The sequence below is a fragment of the Brassica napus genome, chromosome C2 (genome assembly GCF_020379485.1).
Source record: "Brassica napus cultivar Da-Ae chromosome C2, Da-Ae, whole genome shotgun sequence".
NCBI lineage: Eukaryota > Viridiplantae > Streptophyta > Magnoliopsida > Brassicales > Brassicaceae > Brassica > Brassica napus.
Genome location: NC_063445.1, coordinates 12,018,605 through 12,037,781, shown reverse-complemented (window position 1 = coordinate 12,037,781; position 19,177 = coordinate 12,018,605). Strand labels below are relative to the sequence as shown.

General features: G+C 31.0%; 1 protein-coding gene across 1 annotated transcript; it reads right to left on the bottom strand.

The window, feature by feature from the left end:
- Positions 1-481: 481 nt before the first annotated feature.
- LOC106429864 (ethylene-responsive transcription factor CRF3) lies at positions 482-2,082 on the bottom strand. Its single transcript, XM_013870631.3, has one exon. It carries the CDS (start codon positions 1,744-1,746, stop codon positions 697-699), a length of 1,050 nt encoding a protein of 349 aa, XP_013726085.1. The 5' UTR covers positions 1,747-2,082; the 3' UTR covers positions 482-696.
- Between the last annotated feature and the right edge of the window lie 17,095 nt (positions 2,083-19,177).

Below are 19,177 nucleotides of genomic sequence, written 5' to 3'. Positions count from 1 at the left end.
TGAATTAGGTTAAGGACGAAACAGTAAATTGATTAAGTAAACGCGGAATTAAAGTCGCGACCGCTGATTTTTTCGGCGTCTAACGCTGGACGCTGCGTTCGGACACAAACACAGATACCCGCATTGCTGAAACAAACAAATTTTAATTGGAAACACAGCCACAGACGTTGTACCTGCGTTGATGAAACGAACAGGAGAATTCTGTGTAACCGCATATGTATATTTCTGTGAAATAAAATTCTTACCGCTAACATAGAAAGGTAAAAATAAAAACTCAACACTCTTCTGTTATAGATTGAAAGAAAACTTAAATCAGACCAAACACAAAGCCCTTCAGTTCACTGGACACGACCGTAGTTGGGGCCTCGCAGTTAGACATTGACAAAGAGAATGCCACTTTGGCTTTTCTAAATTGAATAATTAACAAACTAAATAAATGCAAATGCTATAAATATTAGAGTCTACAAATTAAACACGTCCGTGCAACTAATAACACATTTAATTAATAAATAAGAACAAAATGCATTAACAATTTGCCACTATTTCTCCAAAACTGTTTTACAATCTCCTGACAAAACTAAATTATTAAATTTATAAAAGCTGACTAAATAATAAAAAAACATCAAAATTTCTCAGTAGCCTCATAGATATTTGCTAATGGTTTTCCTCTTAGCTTCTCCTCACTCACTCATGATATTAAACGAATAGTAGTTCTGATATCAACGAATCATCAAAATCACTGAACATTGAGCCGATGTCTTTGATACTCGAAGATGTAAACTCATCGTCAATGTTCATACTACTTTGACCACCCAAGAACATATCACCAAAGATATCATCATTTCCTGAAAATACTTGACTCACTGGTTGATCGAATATCGAAGTCTCCGGTGGAGATTCGTTGAAATAGTTGTCCAGAAATGAGGTATCCAATGGAAACGAATCATCGGATTCACTTGAACCGGTACTAAACCGGGTATGCCACCATGGTGCATCTGAACTCTCCGGTTCCGGTTTACCCGATTTAAACGGCTGCGGTATTTGTTGCATTTCGTCGGATGACTGGAGATTGAGAACGGATGTAGGAGACGAAATATGCTGAAAATCTTCGGTTGATTCAGAACTTGATGTTGTTGTTGTTGTTGTAATGATGCTTTCCGGTTTATCAATAACCGGTTGTTCCGGTTCTGATTCATCTTCTTGAGATTGAGGCGGTACCGAGAAATTGGTTAAAGCGTCCGGTCCACGGAGTCTAATAGCAGCGTTATCATAAACCACAGCAGCTTCCTCCGCCGTCTCAAAAGTACCAAGCCAAATCCTCCGGCGCTGCTCCGGATCTCGAATCTCCGCCGCCCATTTCCCCCACGGCCGTTGTCTAACGCCGCGGAACTTCCTCCCATTTTGGCCGGAGGAGACTGAGACTTTGAGAGAACGGTGACGGTTCGAAGCCGCCGGAGATTGAGTTTCGTCGGAGAGTCTCTTCCTTTCCTTCATGGAAACGCCGGAGATGTTGATGTTGTTGCAGCCTGGCTCGACTTTGATCTCGTTAACGAACCTCTTGACTCGTCGGCGAGGGAAGAGGAAGTCTTCTTCTTCGCCACTTGATGAATCGGTTGCGTAAGGATCGGTCATAGAGACACGAACGATTCTCACAGAGTCAGGTCGAGTTTCGCCGGGGAGATATTTAGTGACTGATGTTTTGTGCTCTGTGTACTTCAGTGGTCGAAGATCCATGTATTCCTCCATCAATACTCTTTTTTTTTTATTCTCTATATTCGCATCAAAATGAAAAATAGCGAAAAGAAAGGGATTAAAACTTGAAAAGTTTGAGAAGAGATTACTGGAGAATCAAAAATAAATAAACCTTGTGAGAGATTTTATCACGAGAATTTAATTAAAAATAGTTTTAAAAGTGAGGAGAGATTGAAGATTTTTCGTTTGATATTTTGGTGGGTGAGAGAGAAACTCGTTTTGAAACACAGTGATTTTGCTAAGGGTGTGCAGAAGGCTTCTCAAGCTCACTCCTCAGAATCCTCATTTATAGGATCGGGAGGAGAGATATTATTCATTTTTAATAATAAAAGTTATGGTATCTCTTGTATTAACTTTTTATTTTATTTTCTATTCCTTCTCCGCTCCTCCACCGATGGCAGTTCTGATATTATTCGTCAACATCCAAGGGTAGTTGCGGAATAAGAAAATTGTTTAAAATTACTGGACGCCGCATTCATGAGAGCAAGTTAAATGGTGACACGTGTCAGTATATGATATTTGGCCTCTTCTTGTTGCCTATGGTATGTGCTGAGTCAGCGCGTGCTATCAATCTCGAGCCTTACCTATTCATGTCACGTGACCCCCAAGATACCCGGTCCTGGTGTTTTTTTCGTCTCATTTCATCACTAATTTTATTATAATAATAATAAATTACCTCTTCTCTACAAATTTTTAGAATCTGTTTTACTAGTTGTTATCATTCCACTAGCTTTGACCGACATGTATGACAGTATGACTAATTAATGATGATTTGTAGAGAGTGCACGTACTAATGTTTTTTACTTAAATGAGTTCACCAACTGTTAGCAAATTTAAAGATACTTCCTTAAACTGATATATTCAAAATTTTGAATACACTGTATTGTACAGTTCGTTATATTGTTTTCTGAAGTAGAAAACAAATAAACTTATTTATAGAAGTATATATATTTATTTAGGAAACTTTTTATTTAAAATATATTTGTTAAAACAATTTAGAGAAAATATCTGTTGAAAATAAGTACACTCTGTATATACTAGTTAAAAAATCTTACCATTTTACAGCTAGAAGTAACGTGGGAAACAACCTAGAATTTGCCGCCTTTTATAATTTGGTATGGCACATCTCTAGGCTTTTTCTGTATTCTTTGTTTTTCACGCGCTATTTCACCACTATTTGATCTTCGTGATTTTCACACGCTTCTCAAGTAGCATTTAAATACAACTTTTTTTTAACAAAAGAATTTAAATATAACTATATTTTCTGATTTCTTCTAAATATACTGTGTTTGTTTTTCTGGGTTTTTATTTGAGTTTGAAAAATTAAACCTTTTCCTAATTTTTAGAAATAAAACTCATAAAACAATAGTGTATTTGTTTATTTTTCGGTTTGATGCATTAAGATTCGGTATTGTGCATTTTCCCTTTGATTCTTTAATGGATATAAAACCGTATATAGTGTATATTGTAATGTAAATCTTATCAGATTAGATATTCATAAAACTTGTTTTGCAAAACCATGATTATATTTAATAAATCTTGAGAGTATCCACTATAGTCTTAATTTTTACTAGAACTTGATTTGCACCGCGCACGAGTGTTTGATTTAATTTGTGTTTAACATAAATTCATAAACCGCTGGTTTTATAAAAAAAATTCATATGTATTTATATGTTTTGTAATTTGGTGATTTAGTTAAACCCATAAAAATGTTATCTCCCTTTAACACATGCGATTAAGTTAATATTCGTACTATATTAATAATGGTCAATATATTAATATCAATTTGGTTAGATATATAAGTTTTGGAATTGTAATTAATTAATTTAAAATGATTTAAATGTGGTGGCAGAATCTTTAAATAAAAAAAAATAAAAAAAGGAAATATTTAATTTATTTTAAATACAATGGTTAAATGTGTAAATAAAAAAAGTACGAAAATATCATTATCTATGTTTCCAAACATTCTTATTTAAACTGTTATTCATGTTATCAAACAGTACCGAAATGTATTTCAGTTTTAATAATATAGATTTATTAAAACAGTACAAGAGAACTAATATGTACATTGACTGTAGCTTACTTTTCGAAGGTTTGTAACTTTTCTTCTCATAATTAAATGGAATGACGAAGTATTAATACTGTTACAAACCAGTTACGAATCTAGTTAATATGCTACGGATTGGTTATGTTAATAGTGATACAACCACATTAGCCAGAAAACTAGAATTATACAGACCATCATCTTGTGTAAAATTAAAGAGGTAAGAAAACTTGTTGACCTAACACTGTATATGATATATAGTAAATAATATCTACAAGATACAATGAGATACGATGTCATGGGAATAAGAAATAACACTATGTATATCATTCAATAAAACTCAAGCGATTATATGCGATTATATACGATTTCACACTCTTTGCCAAATCTCTTTTTCAAATCTCATTTAATAATTTTACAAAACATTTAACAGAAAAAGGCATAAAGAAAATTATCAAGTTAAAACCAAAATAATGAACGTAAAACTCTTGAACTCCCAAACCTTTCGCAAAAGGCGAAAACAATTAGGGGGTTTTATTGAATCTGAAATTTGAAGTAATTTGATTTTTAATGAGTTTCTAGATGATTGCAGGAGAATTAAAGAATTTGGTATGATTTTTGTTAAAATACTCTAGAATCTCATCTAAAACAGTGAGATTTAGATTTTTATTTTTATAACTAATGAACTCCTCTCAAACGCTCTAGAAACAATTAAAGTACTCTAAAATATCCAATTTAAATTTTGTTCAATAACAGTGGATTTCAGAGTGTCTTATGAAATGACAAGTTAGACAAGTTCAATAACATTGAATTTTAAAGTGTTTTTGAAAATCTATGTTTGAATAACAGTGAATTTGTCATTTTAATACAAATCACTTGAAACTCTTGGTTGCACTTCACTGGATTCAACTGAATAAATAAATAAACATTTTGATAAACATTAAGTAAGAGAAGCGAAAAAAACTCTTGGGGGGGGGGGGGAGGTAATTGGAAGAGGCTATAGAAATTATGGACAGCCAAAACATTATAAAAATATACAGCGAACAAAAATTCGAAACCAAAACTACAAATCTAAAACACAAATCTTAGAACAAAAAACATAAAATCACAGCTTTTAACCAATCAAACTCTAATACTCTAATTTTTTTTTACCATTAATTATCCCACAACAACGAAGTTATCCGTTAAAATAAAAACAAACAACAAAGATTTTGAAAAGGTGTCTCAAAAGTATATACACTTTAAACCTTGGTTTAAAAATAAAAAGGGTGAATCTCATGCATTTTCTCTCTTTTTTATTATCTTAAATTTTTCATCGTTCGGTGGAGTCTCTTCCAGCTCCAATGTCATTGTCGGACCATCTTGACCTCTCCCCTCCCTTTCCTTTGGTATTTGCTTTTATTTAGATTGAGTTTCGATTTTGAAGATCTTGGAGGGACTATCTGTAACTCCCTGATTTGCAACGTTCGTGAGTCTACACATCCACGATCTCTTCTAGTGACCCTTATTTTCATTCGACGTCTTGTGCGTTATCAGAAAGGCTCAATAGATTTGATATATTGACCATGCAAACACGACGTGCTCATACGGTACCAAGATCGACCAAATTTCACCAGCTTCCCGAAAGTTCACACATCCTTTGATTGCTCCAGCTCAAACAGGCTTAACTCGGTAGATCTCCGGATGGTAACCAAAAAGGCAAGTGCACTTTGTGTCATAGGTAGCCAAATCAATGCTTATAAGTCATTTCCACCTAATCTACAACCACAAACTTGGGGTACACATTCAACCTCACTAAAGAAGTGCAATGACCTCCTTGCACATTTGGACCGTCACCCCCGATGGTGTGAGTCCACTCGACTCCACATTCTCATCATGTTTTGGCTTTGATACCAATTGTAACTCCCCGAACCGCCAACACCCATGAGCCCCCACGTCCATTCTCGGCCTGCGAACCTCATCCTCATTTGACGTCTGGTGCGTTTACGGGAAGGCTCAGTAGATTTGATATACTGACCTTGCAAACACGATGTGGAAGTTCTCCATGCTTTGTCCTCACTCACATGGTACCAGGATTGACCTGAATGCACCAGCTTCCCGATAGGTCACACATTATTGATTGTTTCAATTCAAGTACGCTTAACTCTAAAGTTATCTCTGGATGGTTAACCGAAAAGGTAAATGCACTTTGTGTCATAGGTTGTCAAATCAATTTTTATAAGCCCATTCAACCAAATCTACTACCACAAACCCAAGATACTACACTATCTCTATCTTCTCAACGAATCAACAATGTTCTTTAGAGTGGTGATCTGTATGAAAACTCGTTGGTCCTGATGGCTCGCCGGTATCCATGGCTTCATTTCTCTGTTTGAGGATGACACAGAAGATGCTGATTTATGTTCGTTAGTCATCAGGTTATTGGGTATGTATTGGTTGATGTGAAGGTATATCCGATGTCGATGGTTATTTCTTAGGGGAAGATGTTTCCTTGGGTTGTGTTTCCTTTCTGGTGTGGCTTCATCTCACATATGGGATGATTGTGAAGAGGTATGTGGTTTCTCGGACTTGTGAGATGGTGTCGATATATATGAGCTAATTGGCGGTGGTTAGGGTTTCAGAAATTGGATATCCTTCGATTACGATGTATGTAGTGTTTCTAAAGGCGAGTGTCGACAGATCTACTGACTAGCTTAGACACCCAGTTTCTATGAAGTCCCAAATGTATGTTGGGTTGCTTGTTGGTGTTTACTAGTCACTACAAGAAAACATCGGTATTCTGACGGACATTCCGACGGAAAATGAAATCCTCGGAATTTCCTCGGAATATACCGACGGAATTCCGAGGAAACATCAATCCGTCGGAATACTCCGAGGAAATTCCGACGAACCAGTGATCGATCGATGCGTTTTTGGACATATACCCATCGATCGATCACATTGTTACGCTTTGGTCCATCTTAGTGATCGATCGATGTGTTTTTGGACATAAATACATCGATCGATCCGTTTATAAAAAAACATTCAAGATTTTGAAACCCCAAACACTAGTTCCTCAGAATTTCCTCGGAATATTCCGAGGAACACTTGATATCCTTGATCGATCGATGGGATAATCTCATCGATCGATCACATTGTTACGCTTTGGTCCATCTTAGTGATCGATCGATGCGTTTTTGGACATAAATACATCGATCGATCCGTTTATAAAAAAACATTCGAGATTTTGAAACCCCAAACACTAGTTCCTCAGAATTTCCTCGAAATATTCCTACGGAATTCTGAGGAAGAAAAGGGTTTCCTCGGAATTTCCTCGGAATATTCCGAGGAAATTCCGAGGAAATAGGGTTTTTAAACCGAAAACAACGTTTTGCGGTTTGAATAACACCTATATAACCCTTATTAAGTGTCTTACGTTCATTATGAAGTCAAAAATTTGTTCATTACCCTATAATAAACACTTTTCCGATTGTATGAACGAAATCCCCACAACATAAGAGAAACACTTATACACTTTAATGAACGGTAAAGGGAATACTTACAATTCGTTTTGAAATTTGTTATTTCATGGTTTATGCTCATCTATACAAAGAATCCTCAATGGTATGCATTACAATTGTATAAGAAATAAAATACGGCAAAAAAATTGATGTTTTGAAACCCCAAACACTAGTTCCTCGGTATTTCCTCGGAATATTCCGAGGAAATTCCGAGGAACAATATAAATTAATAGAAATACATGCACATGATATTCTTTTTCCTCGAATTAATGAAAATATTCCGAGGAAATTCCGACGGATATTTAAGTGGCCGTCGGAATTTCCTCGGAATATTTTCATTTAACCGGGCAAACAAGCCGCCAAATATTTCGCGAAAATTGAAATTGAAAATACTGAGGGAATTCCGACGGAAAATATCTGTCAGACCCAAGGTTTTATAAACTCGAACCGCATCTTCTTCCCCATTTCTCTCTTCTTCCCCATTTCTCTCTTCTTCCCCATTTCTCTCTCTTCTTCCCCATTTCTCTCTTCTTCCTCTCCGGCGATCTCTCTCTCCTTCCGGCGTTCTCCACCTTCTCTCGCGACGATCTCTCCGGCGAATCCTTTCCATTCCTTTACAAATCATGTAAGGACCTTATCCCACTCTCTTAGGTCCTATTTGTTAGGTTTTTAAGTAGATTTGATGATTTTAGAAAGTTTTTGATAGATTTTTGTTAGGGTGATTGGGTAGGATTGTGATTTGTTGTGTAATAGGTTTAGAATTGTGATTTGGTTGTGTTGAATTGATTTAGAACTTTTTTTATAAATTGTTTATTATTTTTGTATTTACAAAACGTTTATATAAATTCGATTTTACAAAACGTTTTTGTATATAAATTTGATTTTTGGATTTATAAAAGATGATTTCATATTTATAAAAATATTTATATTTATTAAAACTAATTTTGTATTTATAAAACATTTTTTTGATTTATAAACACTATTTTTTTATTTTTGTATTTATAAAAACTATTTTTAAATATACAAAACGTTCTTTGTATATAAATTCATTTTTGGATTTATAAAAGATGATTTCATATTTTAAAATTAATTTTGTATTTATAAAACATTTTTTGATTTATAAACATTATTTTATTATTTTTTGTATTTATAAATACTATTTTGTATTTATAAAAAGATGATTTCATATCTATAAAAATATTTATATTTATTAAAACTAATTTTGTATTTATAAAACATTTTTTTATTTATAAACACTATTTTATTATTTTTTGTATTGATAAAAACTATTTTGTATTTATAAAAAGATAATTTCATATTTATAAAAATATTTATATTTATTAAAACTAATTTTGTATTTATAAAACATTTTTTTATTTATAAAAACTATTTTATTATTTTTTGTATTTTAAATATGTTTTCTATTTTAATTTTAATTTTATATTTTTGAATTTCAATTTAAAAAAATAAATTTATAATTTTTTTTTTGAATTTTGGAAATATTCCGAGGAAGTGTATCCCTCGGAATATTCCGACGACATATTCCTCGGAATATTCAGAGGAATTTCCGACGAAAAAAGTCCTCGGAATATTCCGAGGAAATTCATTTCCTCGGAATTCCGTCGGAAATTTCCGAGGGATTTCCGAGGAAAGATAAATTTCCGAGGAGTTATTTCCGAGGACTTTTTTCGTCGGTATTTCGTCGCAATAGCGTTATTCCGACGACATACCGACGATTTTTTCCCTCAGTATGCCGCTGTTTTCTTGTAGTGAGTGCAGGAAGCTCCTGTCTTCTTTCCATACTATTTCTTCTAATTTTTAGGTTGTTTATTTTATGTCTTTATCTTCGGATTCATGTAATCCATAGAGATTTTTAAAAATAGATAAGTGGGTTTTAAAGTCTATCAAAATGTAGTACTCACATGAACTCCATCCCCCCTCCCCACCAAAACTCTTGCATGAACCATGGTCTACCAATCCCTCAAAATGGCCCAAGAGATAGCATTACTATGGTTAAAATTATTTCAAAAGTGTAGTAATATTTTCAACTAATTTTTATTAATTAAAATATGCATGATTAGGTTATGAAAGTAAGTATTTGTGTTATTCAAAGAAATATTCAAATGCAATGAGTTTTGTGTGCATAGGGTATCGGATTGAAAACCCTTTAACTTTGATGAATACTAACTAGTACAGGTCTATAACCTTAAATAATAATAAAAAATTAAGTCAAATGTTAAAGTGAAATGCAAATCATTTATAAATTTGATGTCTCTAGCTTTTTATTAGTGGAATTTTAGAATAATATTATAATTATAATTATATATAAAGTAGTACCGCTTATCGGGAAAACTCAGTTGTTCTATATTAATTAAAATGTCAAAATTAAAATAAATAATCAAAAAAATAGAACATCATCAAGTTAGCCCTTTTTCAAAAAAAAAAAAAAATCATCAAGTTCGAACGAGGCGAAAGCCAAAAACAATTATCTACTAAAAGTCAATCCCAAATTACTGAAGACCGGACGGTCAACCGGCTTTCTGTTGTAGTGAAGTAGTAACATTAGAAAAAAAAAACAAAAAAACATCGTTAACTAAAAAAAAATGAAAACAATTAATTTTTTTGATAAAGAATTAATATTTTGATAAAGAAAAAGTTAGTAATTTAAAAAAAAAAATTAATTTTAATAAAATATATGTGTTGGAAATTTTTTTAGCGAAAATATAAAAGTTGTTTTCTATTACAAATCAGTAGAAATTTTATAATATATCGATGATAATGGTAAATTTTTCGTTTGACAAAGTTAAAATTATAAATTTTCAAATATTTTGAGGCAGACGTATATAATAGGAAAACTGTTACAACATCATGGTAACACTTAATATATATATATATATATATATATATATATATATTCTAAGAAAATAGATTAAATTAGCAAAAAAAACAAGATTAATTATTTTTTTCTCTTTATTAATTTAGAATAGATTAAATTAGCAAAAAAAAAGATTAATAATTCTTTTCTCTTTATTAATTTCAGTTTCGTTCCTGAAAATATAATTCTTATTATCATAACTTTATATAGCATATTTTAGCCCTCGCAAAACTGTAAATAGTTATTTTATTTTGCAGTAAAAACTTTTTATAACAACTTTACAAGCAAACTGTAAAAGAAAAAAAAATGGGACGTAGGCAATATGAAGCATGGACGTGGGCCATAAAATCTAAAGAGTGAGATAGCTCTTCAGTCGCCTCCTTCTGCTTTTATTATTATCTTTTAAAAAACTTCCCTTTAGAATTTAAATATTTTTAATCGATTTTTTTTTTTCATTTAAACCGTGATCCATATATAAAAGCCATAAATTTCAGATTGTAAGAATCTTTACAACAGCTATAATAGTGTATAGTCTTACAACAGCTAAAAGTGTTAGTAATAAATATTTATCTTGTAAAAGCTTATAGTAATGTGTCAATATATATGAAGGTGGTCCATTACGAGAGTCACGAAAAAAAAAGTAGAGAGAGAAAGTAGATCTAAGATTGGATCCAGCGAGCGGCCGGCGCGTGAGCGTGCGTGCCATCGCCGGAGTCCTTCGAGCAACCGTAAAGATGTTGGCCTTTCGCTTCTCTTTCGTCTCCTCTGTCCTCCGGCTTACCTGAGCTCTGGTTCAGGTCCCATCCGCGGCGGATCTGCTTCTGGATTAAAGGCGCGGTCGTGTGGAGGTTAGGCGCGGTGAAGCTAGTCGTTTTGCCTTTTGATGTTTCGTTTCCGGGAGGTGGAGGCTCCTACAGCTCCGTCGCCGCCGGCCCTTTTCTCCGGGAGCTGGAGGCTTCTTCAGCTCCGCCGTCGTCGGTTTTTGTCTCCGGGGGGTGAAGGCTCTCTCAGTCTTGCGTCGCCGGCTTTAGGTGTTTCAGTTTGTTGGATCGGTTTTGGATCCCGCTTGTGGCTTGTGTGTGGTTCTGGGTTCGTGGTTCACGGCTTTGTTCAGTCGGATGAGCTCTCGATTGGATCGATGAAGCTCTCCGAAGTGAAGACAAAACATGGAAGTGAAGAGATGGTTTCGATGGAGGCTCTCCGGTAATCTGAGCTCAAGGTTTGCGGTGGTGTAGCTCCGGCGACGTCTCGAGGCGGTGACGGTCAAGTTGAGACGGAAGAGACGCGTGTCGTCCTGATGGTGTTTTATCCTTACATGTGTACGGCCTCCTTGACGCGTGGACCTACCGAAGTCGTCCGGTTTCTTTTGTTTTGGGCCGCAGACCCTTTAACTTATCTTATGTGGCCAGTAGAGTTTTGGGCTTCTTGATGTTTGTTTCGTTGGGCCTCGGGCCGTGTAGTTGGGCTTGATCCCGTTTTATTAATATTAAAAAGCTTGGCGGAAGAAAAAATGTGTCAATATATATTACCAACACTTTTACATTCTTGCATTCCTCTTAGTGTGAAAAAAAGAAAAACAATTACTGAAAGTTTCATATTTTTTTATCAACAATTACTGAAATTTTCTGTACGTTCTAAATTTGTATGATGTCAAAAGTTTATATGTCTTCGTGTTTATTTTTTTTGTAAAAATTGATTGTAAATTTCGCTACACTTTAACCGGTGTCGAATGTGAGATCAAAATCCACCACTTTCGATAGAAAAGATCTCGAACTATCGAGGAAATACATTTCTTTATATAGATTGTACTCCTTTCATTTCAGAAAGATATATATATATATATATTTTTTAAAAAAATTATTTAAAAAAGATATATGTTTTACATTTTCAATGGATAAATTAATTGCAAATTGTAAATTTCAAAAAAACATAATGGTGTTTATAAAGATTTTATTGGTTAAAAGTTTTGAAAAATAGTTGATAACGGAAAATAATGCATTGGTAACTAAAATCTGATATGTTTTTTTAATAAGCGTAAAAAATCTAAAATATACATCTTTCTGAAACGGAGAGATTATGTTCTTCACCTTTGTTCACCAATAGTTGCATGTTTTGTTAACAAAACAAAATTTCTATTTTTTTTCGGACTTTAAATTTTGTAGCCACCGAAAACAACCTTCTTTAGAATATTTTATAAAATTAAAACGTAGCAACCAAATAACTGATTTTTGATGTTTAAGTTGAAAAAAAACTAAAAGAATTGGTAATTAAGATGGAGTGGACAGGATCTTTTTTTTTGTCACGATGGAGTTGACAGGATCAAAACTACGGCGAAAGTGGACAATAACAATAACAAATGCTAAGGCCGTGAACTGAATCACGCTTCACGGACGTGACGGTGCGATCTCTAAAAGAACCGCTTGCATGTTGGCATGTTGCCATTTAGGTGAATGCTTATTTTTTGGTGCGGTTCTTACTTTAAAGGTAAAAAATAACACTTAAAAGTCTGACATATCTGGTACCAGTTAAAATTTCACGGGTGCATACAAATCTTTATAAAAAAAGTTGTCAAAACACTTTAAAACAGTCAAATTCAATAACTATTACAGTCATTAAAAAAATTGTATTTACTATTTAACTTTTCTTGAATTTCATTTATATTTTTTAGTATTAGTTCTCACTTATTTTCCACTTATTTCTAGGTACATCTATACTGAAATAGTTTTTTTTTCATGTATTCATTTTATTGCTCACCTGATTGTTTATATAAACTCATGCATGTTATTGGATAGTATCTATAATATCTGAATTGTTTTATTGATAATTTAATTTACAAAATATTAAAATGATTAAAGTTAAAACAAAATTTTCAAAAGCTCCCAAATTTTTTGAATTAGATGAACCTTTCAATTTTAGATTGACCTCTTGTCTAAAATAATGGGAGTTTGAGTTGTGATTTTAGATATCAAAATTACAAAAAATATGGATTTAGTCATGGAACAGAATGCATAATTCAATAATTATATCTAATATATTTATAAATAAATTTTATATTTATAAATTAAAATATATGTATATATTAAGGATATGTTATGTGCTTTTAGAAGATAATTAGTTATGTTATACTACTTATTTTCATTTTATGTTAGTATCTTCTACATAAAACACTGTATAATGGTACTATAATGGTATTTAAATAGCTTCGTTGGTTCGGGTGCGTCCACTTGTCACATTTATTTTCATACTTTCCATCATAATAATCAGGTTGAAGTAATTTATTTTTGGTTAATCAAACACGAAGGAAAACTATAATAATAAACAAAAGTCGCGTGGGAACGCGTGAGGAGAAGAGGAAGAAGAAAAATGTCTGAAGATCCAATGTGCGAAGAGATAGACATGGAGAATCCTTTGGATTGGCAAAGACAAACCCCAAGGTTTAGTGCAGTGTTCTCCTCCATTGAGCCAAGTGACCAATACTAACATTTTTTAACATATATACTATATTCTATATTACACTATGTGTGTCGATTAAAACGACAATTAAGTAAATACAAGGAAACTTAGACAAACTGAATCTCGCTTGGCATTCATCGATAGACACAAACAGTACGTACTTAAGATTAATTTTCTTGTTATCACGTTTTCCAACCATATGATTAATAATATCAACGAACTAATAATATCACATTAAAAAATCTATTAAACTCACACATCTATTATAATTCTCTTTTCCTTTCTAACAAACAATCCAATCTTTTTTACGTTGAGATATTTCCGTACACGGTAAAATAGAAAGAACAAAAGAGACGATGGATTAATTTTATGAATATAAATTTGAATGGTGGTTGATTAAGTTATAGCTCCTCCGGTCACAATTAGTGTACGTAAACATCCACTTGGTGTTTGGTAAAAGTTAGTCATGACCGGGGAATATAATTCATTGCTCATCAAGTCCAAGACCCTCAAAGATTCTTCCGGATTATATGCATGTAAGCATTTTCTACACGCACGCACACGGACGTAAACGTACGTACATCCATTGATGATGCATGTATATATTATGGCTGTTGTTTTTCTCAATAATTACTGATTAGTGTCGTAGCGAAATAAAATAACGAGAACACCTTCATATTCTTGCCGTTAACTGAGTTGATTATATAGCCCAGTATAATTCATCCGAACAAAATTTTAAGGTCTCTTTTTACCAAAAAAAAAATTGTAAGGTCTCAGCGAATAGTGTAGTGTGAATTAGTAAATATTAGCTGGAAACAAAAACTCAGCTTTTTTTTTTTGAAATCATTTCTTAACTCACTCCTTCGAGATGATAATGATCATTGAATTCAGCACCGAGATTGTTTTGTCTAAAAAACGGTGGTTAGAAAATAAATCATGTTTAACCGTGAACTATGTCGTGTGCGACGTTGACAGGATCATGAAGTAAATTAAATTATTACTGTCAGTGCCAAGTGTTTACATTTACCATAATATAGATTAGTTTTGACGATCATGTGGTAAGACCATCTCGAATGCAACTCTGTTTTTTCTACCTGATCGAGATAATTCTTGGGAAACATTTTTTTACCTTTGTATTTACTATACCATTTTTACGACTTGATAAGAAATATACCATCACACTGCTATAACTATGATCACTAATCAAATTAATATCAAACAAAATATACTAAAATATATGATTTCATCCATTAAATGTATTATTTTAAACTTTTTGTCACATTATTCTATAATCATGATCACAAATCAAAATGAATAACACCAAAACAGTATATCTCAATGCATTCTATTCATACGAGCATTGTTTCCTTCAAAAAAACTCCAATTTCTTCTAAACTTAATTTCTTGCAAATTGGTTTTCCGATTAAAAGGGACAGTTAATTTCTTTTCCCCTTTTTAATAAGCAGAAACGATTAAAGACGTACCATTAAATAAGATTGGACACACCAAAGACCACGAGTATCAATATCTCTAGAGTCCAGATGCAAAATCTGAATATAAATATGGTTGTCTGAAATCGTGCTTCTCACGATTGGTCTGTCTCGCCTCAGTTGAAGCCGGTAAGAAATGTAGGACATATTTGAGTAACATCTCATCAGATTATAGAATTTTATTATAAGAACACAAAATTAATTTGCAACTTTCATGCTATTGGAGTATTAAATAGGTATCAACAAATTATACAAATTATAGTGATTCAAAGAAACCGAACCAATTCAAATTGTCAGAAATCATACGAATCAAACTAAAGAGTTACTTCAAACTAGATGACTTTCTGCGATATCGCGGGATAATATCATTTAAATATTACTTGCAGTAAGTCAATTTTGTATATATTAGAATTTTATACTAATTTTGATAAATTAAATTTGTTGATAAAAATCGATAGAGAATTTTTGATTGGTTATGTAAACATTAAATTTTACTACATTATATAATCATCTTAATGCATGTATCTGATATTTATGAAAAAAGTAAAAATTAAAAAGAGAAACTATCTTATGATATTTACATATGATATAGTTTCCACTAATTAAAATCTCTTACAAATTGATTTATGTATATTACATTACATATCTTATAAAATATTATTTTAAAGATGGAGTCGAGAAAACTATTTATATTTATATTTATATTTCTATCCTAATTCTTATTTCTATTTATTTAGTTAATTTTAAATAATATGATAAATTTAAATTGATGACTCTTTAGTAAAAATCATAAGAACATGAAAATAAGCAAAATTACTTCTCAAATAAAAATATAGATTTATATGAATAATTAAAATATTCTAATACTGTTAGCGATATTTTTAAAATTACCCAATCTTTTTAAAATTTTAACCAAAATTTATTAAAATTTAACAGTGTTTTTGATTTTTCTTTATTTTAGAGTTTTTCTTTAAAACATTTTTAATAGTCTTTTTTAAATACTTGGATAAAACTACTCGAATAGTTTTTACAACTTTTGATTTATTATCTGAACCAAAATGAACTAAATTCTGTTTGAATTGTTCCAAGCCAATCTTATGCGATTCTTATATAGAATTTTAATTTTTTTATTTTAAAAAAATTCAAAATCAATACTATTAAAACATAAGCAATTTTCATCTACTTTCAAATAGTCCATGTTGGACCATTACATTTAACTAGCTTTCCTATTATTTATACCTATATCTAACTTAATTATTATTAAATATATACCTTAGCATAAATTAAGGAACTAAAAAACTAATCTATTGTTTTAAAAAATGAATTCAATTTATATTAACACTAAATTTAAGTATCTACTTTTTTTTTCTGTCGGCATTTAGCTACTATTAATATTTAATGATATGATGGAACATTTTATTATTGATATTTTTATGAGTATATATAGTTTTATGGGTTATTCCAAAAAGCATGTAAAATTTTTATCAAATATAAAACTAATTGAAATATAAAACACATTTTAAGTTAGGTTTGGACGTTCAGATACCCACTGAGATATGGGTTGGGTAATTTTAATTTTGGTTCTAATTTATATCACTTCCTAAGTCTCATTCTGGTAAATTTGAAAGTACAGATAGAGTTCAAAGTATTTATACAACTATACTTTAATCCAAATACAAAAACAAATTCTTCAAACCTCTCACCAAATACATAATAACATAATTCTTATAGATATAGTATTAAAATTAGATATATATATTGATAAAATAAATATTAATGGTTAGGTACTAATTTTTCTTGTCGGCAATTAGCTACTATTAATATTTAATGGCATGATGGAACATGTTATTATTGATATTTTTATGAGTATAGATTTACGGGTTATTCCAAATATAAAAATAATTGAAAAATAAAACACATTTTGAGTTAGGATTGGGCATTCCGGTACCCGTTGGGATACATGTTGGGTATTTTTAATTTTGGTTCTAATTTATATCACTTCCTAGGTCTCGTTCTAGTAAATTTATAAGTACGGATCGGGTTCAAATATAACACATCAGTTTTGGTTCTAATTTATATCACATCATAAAAGCACATAAAGTAACTACCGGATTCATATTATATTGGTTTGGTTCGAATGTATCTGTAGTTAAATCAAAAATCTAAAAGCAAAACATAAGAAATAAATACTTATTTTGTATAGAATTAGATATTTAAGATACTTATTTAAATTTATATACTAATTTAGATATCATTTCAAAATAAATATAGAATTAAATATTTGAAGTACATATTTATGTTTCAAATATCAATATTTGTAATTAATTTGGATATTAAGATCGGTTTTTTTAATTTTTTCGGGTTACCTTTTTGGATTTGGCTAATAAATTTTTTGGTTCAAATATGTTTTGTACCACCCTACAAAATTCATTCTGACATTTTTTACAATTCGTACCAGGTATTGATCATTTTTTTGTTTGGTTTGGTTCGGACATCAGGTTATGGATATTATGCCGATGCCTAGTTTAAATAAAGAAAAAATGTGAATAAAACTTTCACCAAAAAATCATCTCTTGCTTTAAAATCACGGATCAAAATCCAGTTTAAAGGATTAAAACTGAATTAAATACCCCAATGCCTACTCTTACTTTTCTTTTTTGAAACACACAATGCCCACTCTTACTATTAAACTAGATGATAACCCGCACGCATGCACGGAGTGAGTTTTTTATACTAAAGGTTTTAATTAAATGATTTTAACCTTTTGCAACACTACAATCTTTATCAATTGTAGAATGACGAATACAAATGTTGGTCTTTTAAATGTATGAACGTTGTTGAAGAGTTAATGTATTACAACTCATTTTAATTATTATTAAGACTTCATATGCACAAAAGAAAATTAATTTTTGCTGCTGACACAAATCACAAAAACCAGATAGGCATCATCAGCTGTAAAATCACGAAACGGGATTAGGGTTTCTGCTCTCAATTTTTTTACTATTGACTCTCCATAAGTGATTTCATTTTCTAATTTTATAAAATTGTGATTTTGTTCTCGTTTCTGTTTTACTGATATGGGTTTTGTTTCTTTTTTAACTTCTTATGTGAATTCGTTGAATTACATAAATGTCAATTTAAAAGATGAACATCTGTAAAAATAAGTTTTACTTCAAATAGATATCTAAAACTCAAAATTTTGAAGAAAATTACCTGCAAACTCTATTCACAGGTTATTATTCAAATCTAATATATCAAGCTGTTATAGAATATAAGTGCATACTCGATATATAAATATTTGTCTAGTATATATCTGTCTAACATATATTCACCAGTTCGGTTTTAAAATCATATAATTCTAGAATAACAAAACCAATTACTTATTTTATTAACCTACGCTTTTAGTTACTTAAAAGTATATTGATACAAAATATATATAATACTTACCATTATAATATATGTAAACTATGTATAAAATAAGAACTGTTTGATTGATTAAATGATAAACCAAAAAACTTATAATAAATAGTTCAAATCTCTTATTCTTATAATTATAATAGCTACATATGGTATTAGGGAGAAACAAATATTAGAGGAATGAACAAATCTCTCATTCTTCGAACAAACTAAAAATGAGGTGATTAGAATCTTGTCATGATATTTTATTAAAATCTTTTTAGGAATAAAAATCAAGACTAAAATATTTAATCTGAATGAATAATATATGTAGTGCTTCCAATATTAAAATTCACTTCGATTTGAAGAAGTGTATTTCTGGAATTGTGAGGATCAAGTAACATATTTAGAAATCACCTATTTGAAAAAATAATTTGTATACATATAAATATATACATTAGAGTAAGCACATAAATCAAAACCAATACTTTCTGTTTATTTACAATCATATTTTTGGTAAATAAATCAAAACAATCATTTTATTTACTTTATATGGTATATAATTAAACTTTAGTAATATTGACATGGATATATACAGTATATTTTAATATAAATATTTATTATTGACACTTCATAATCATAGGATTTTATTAACATTTGTATATTT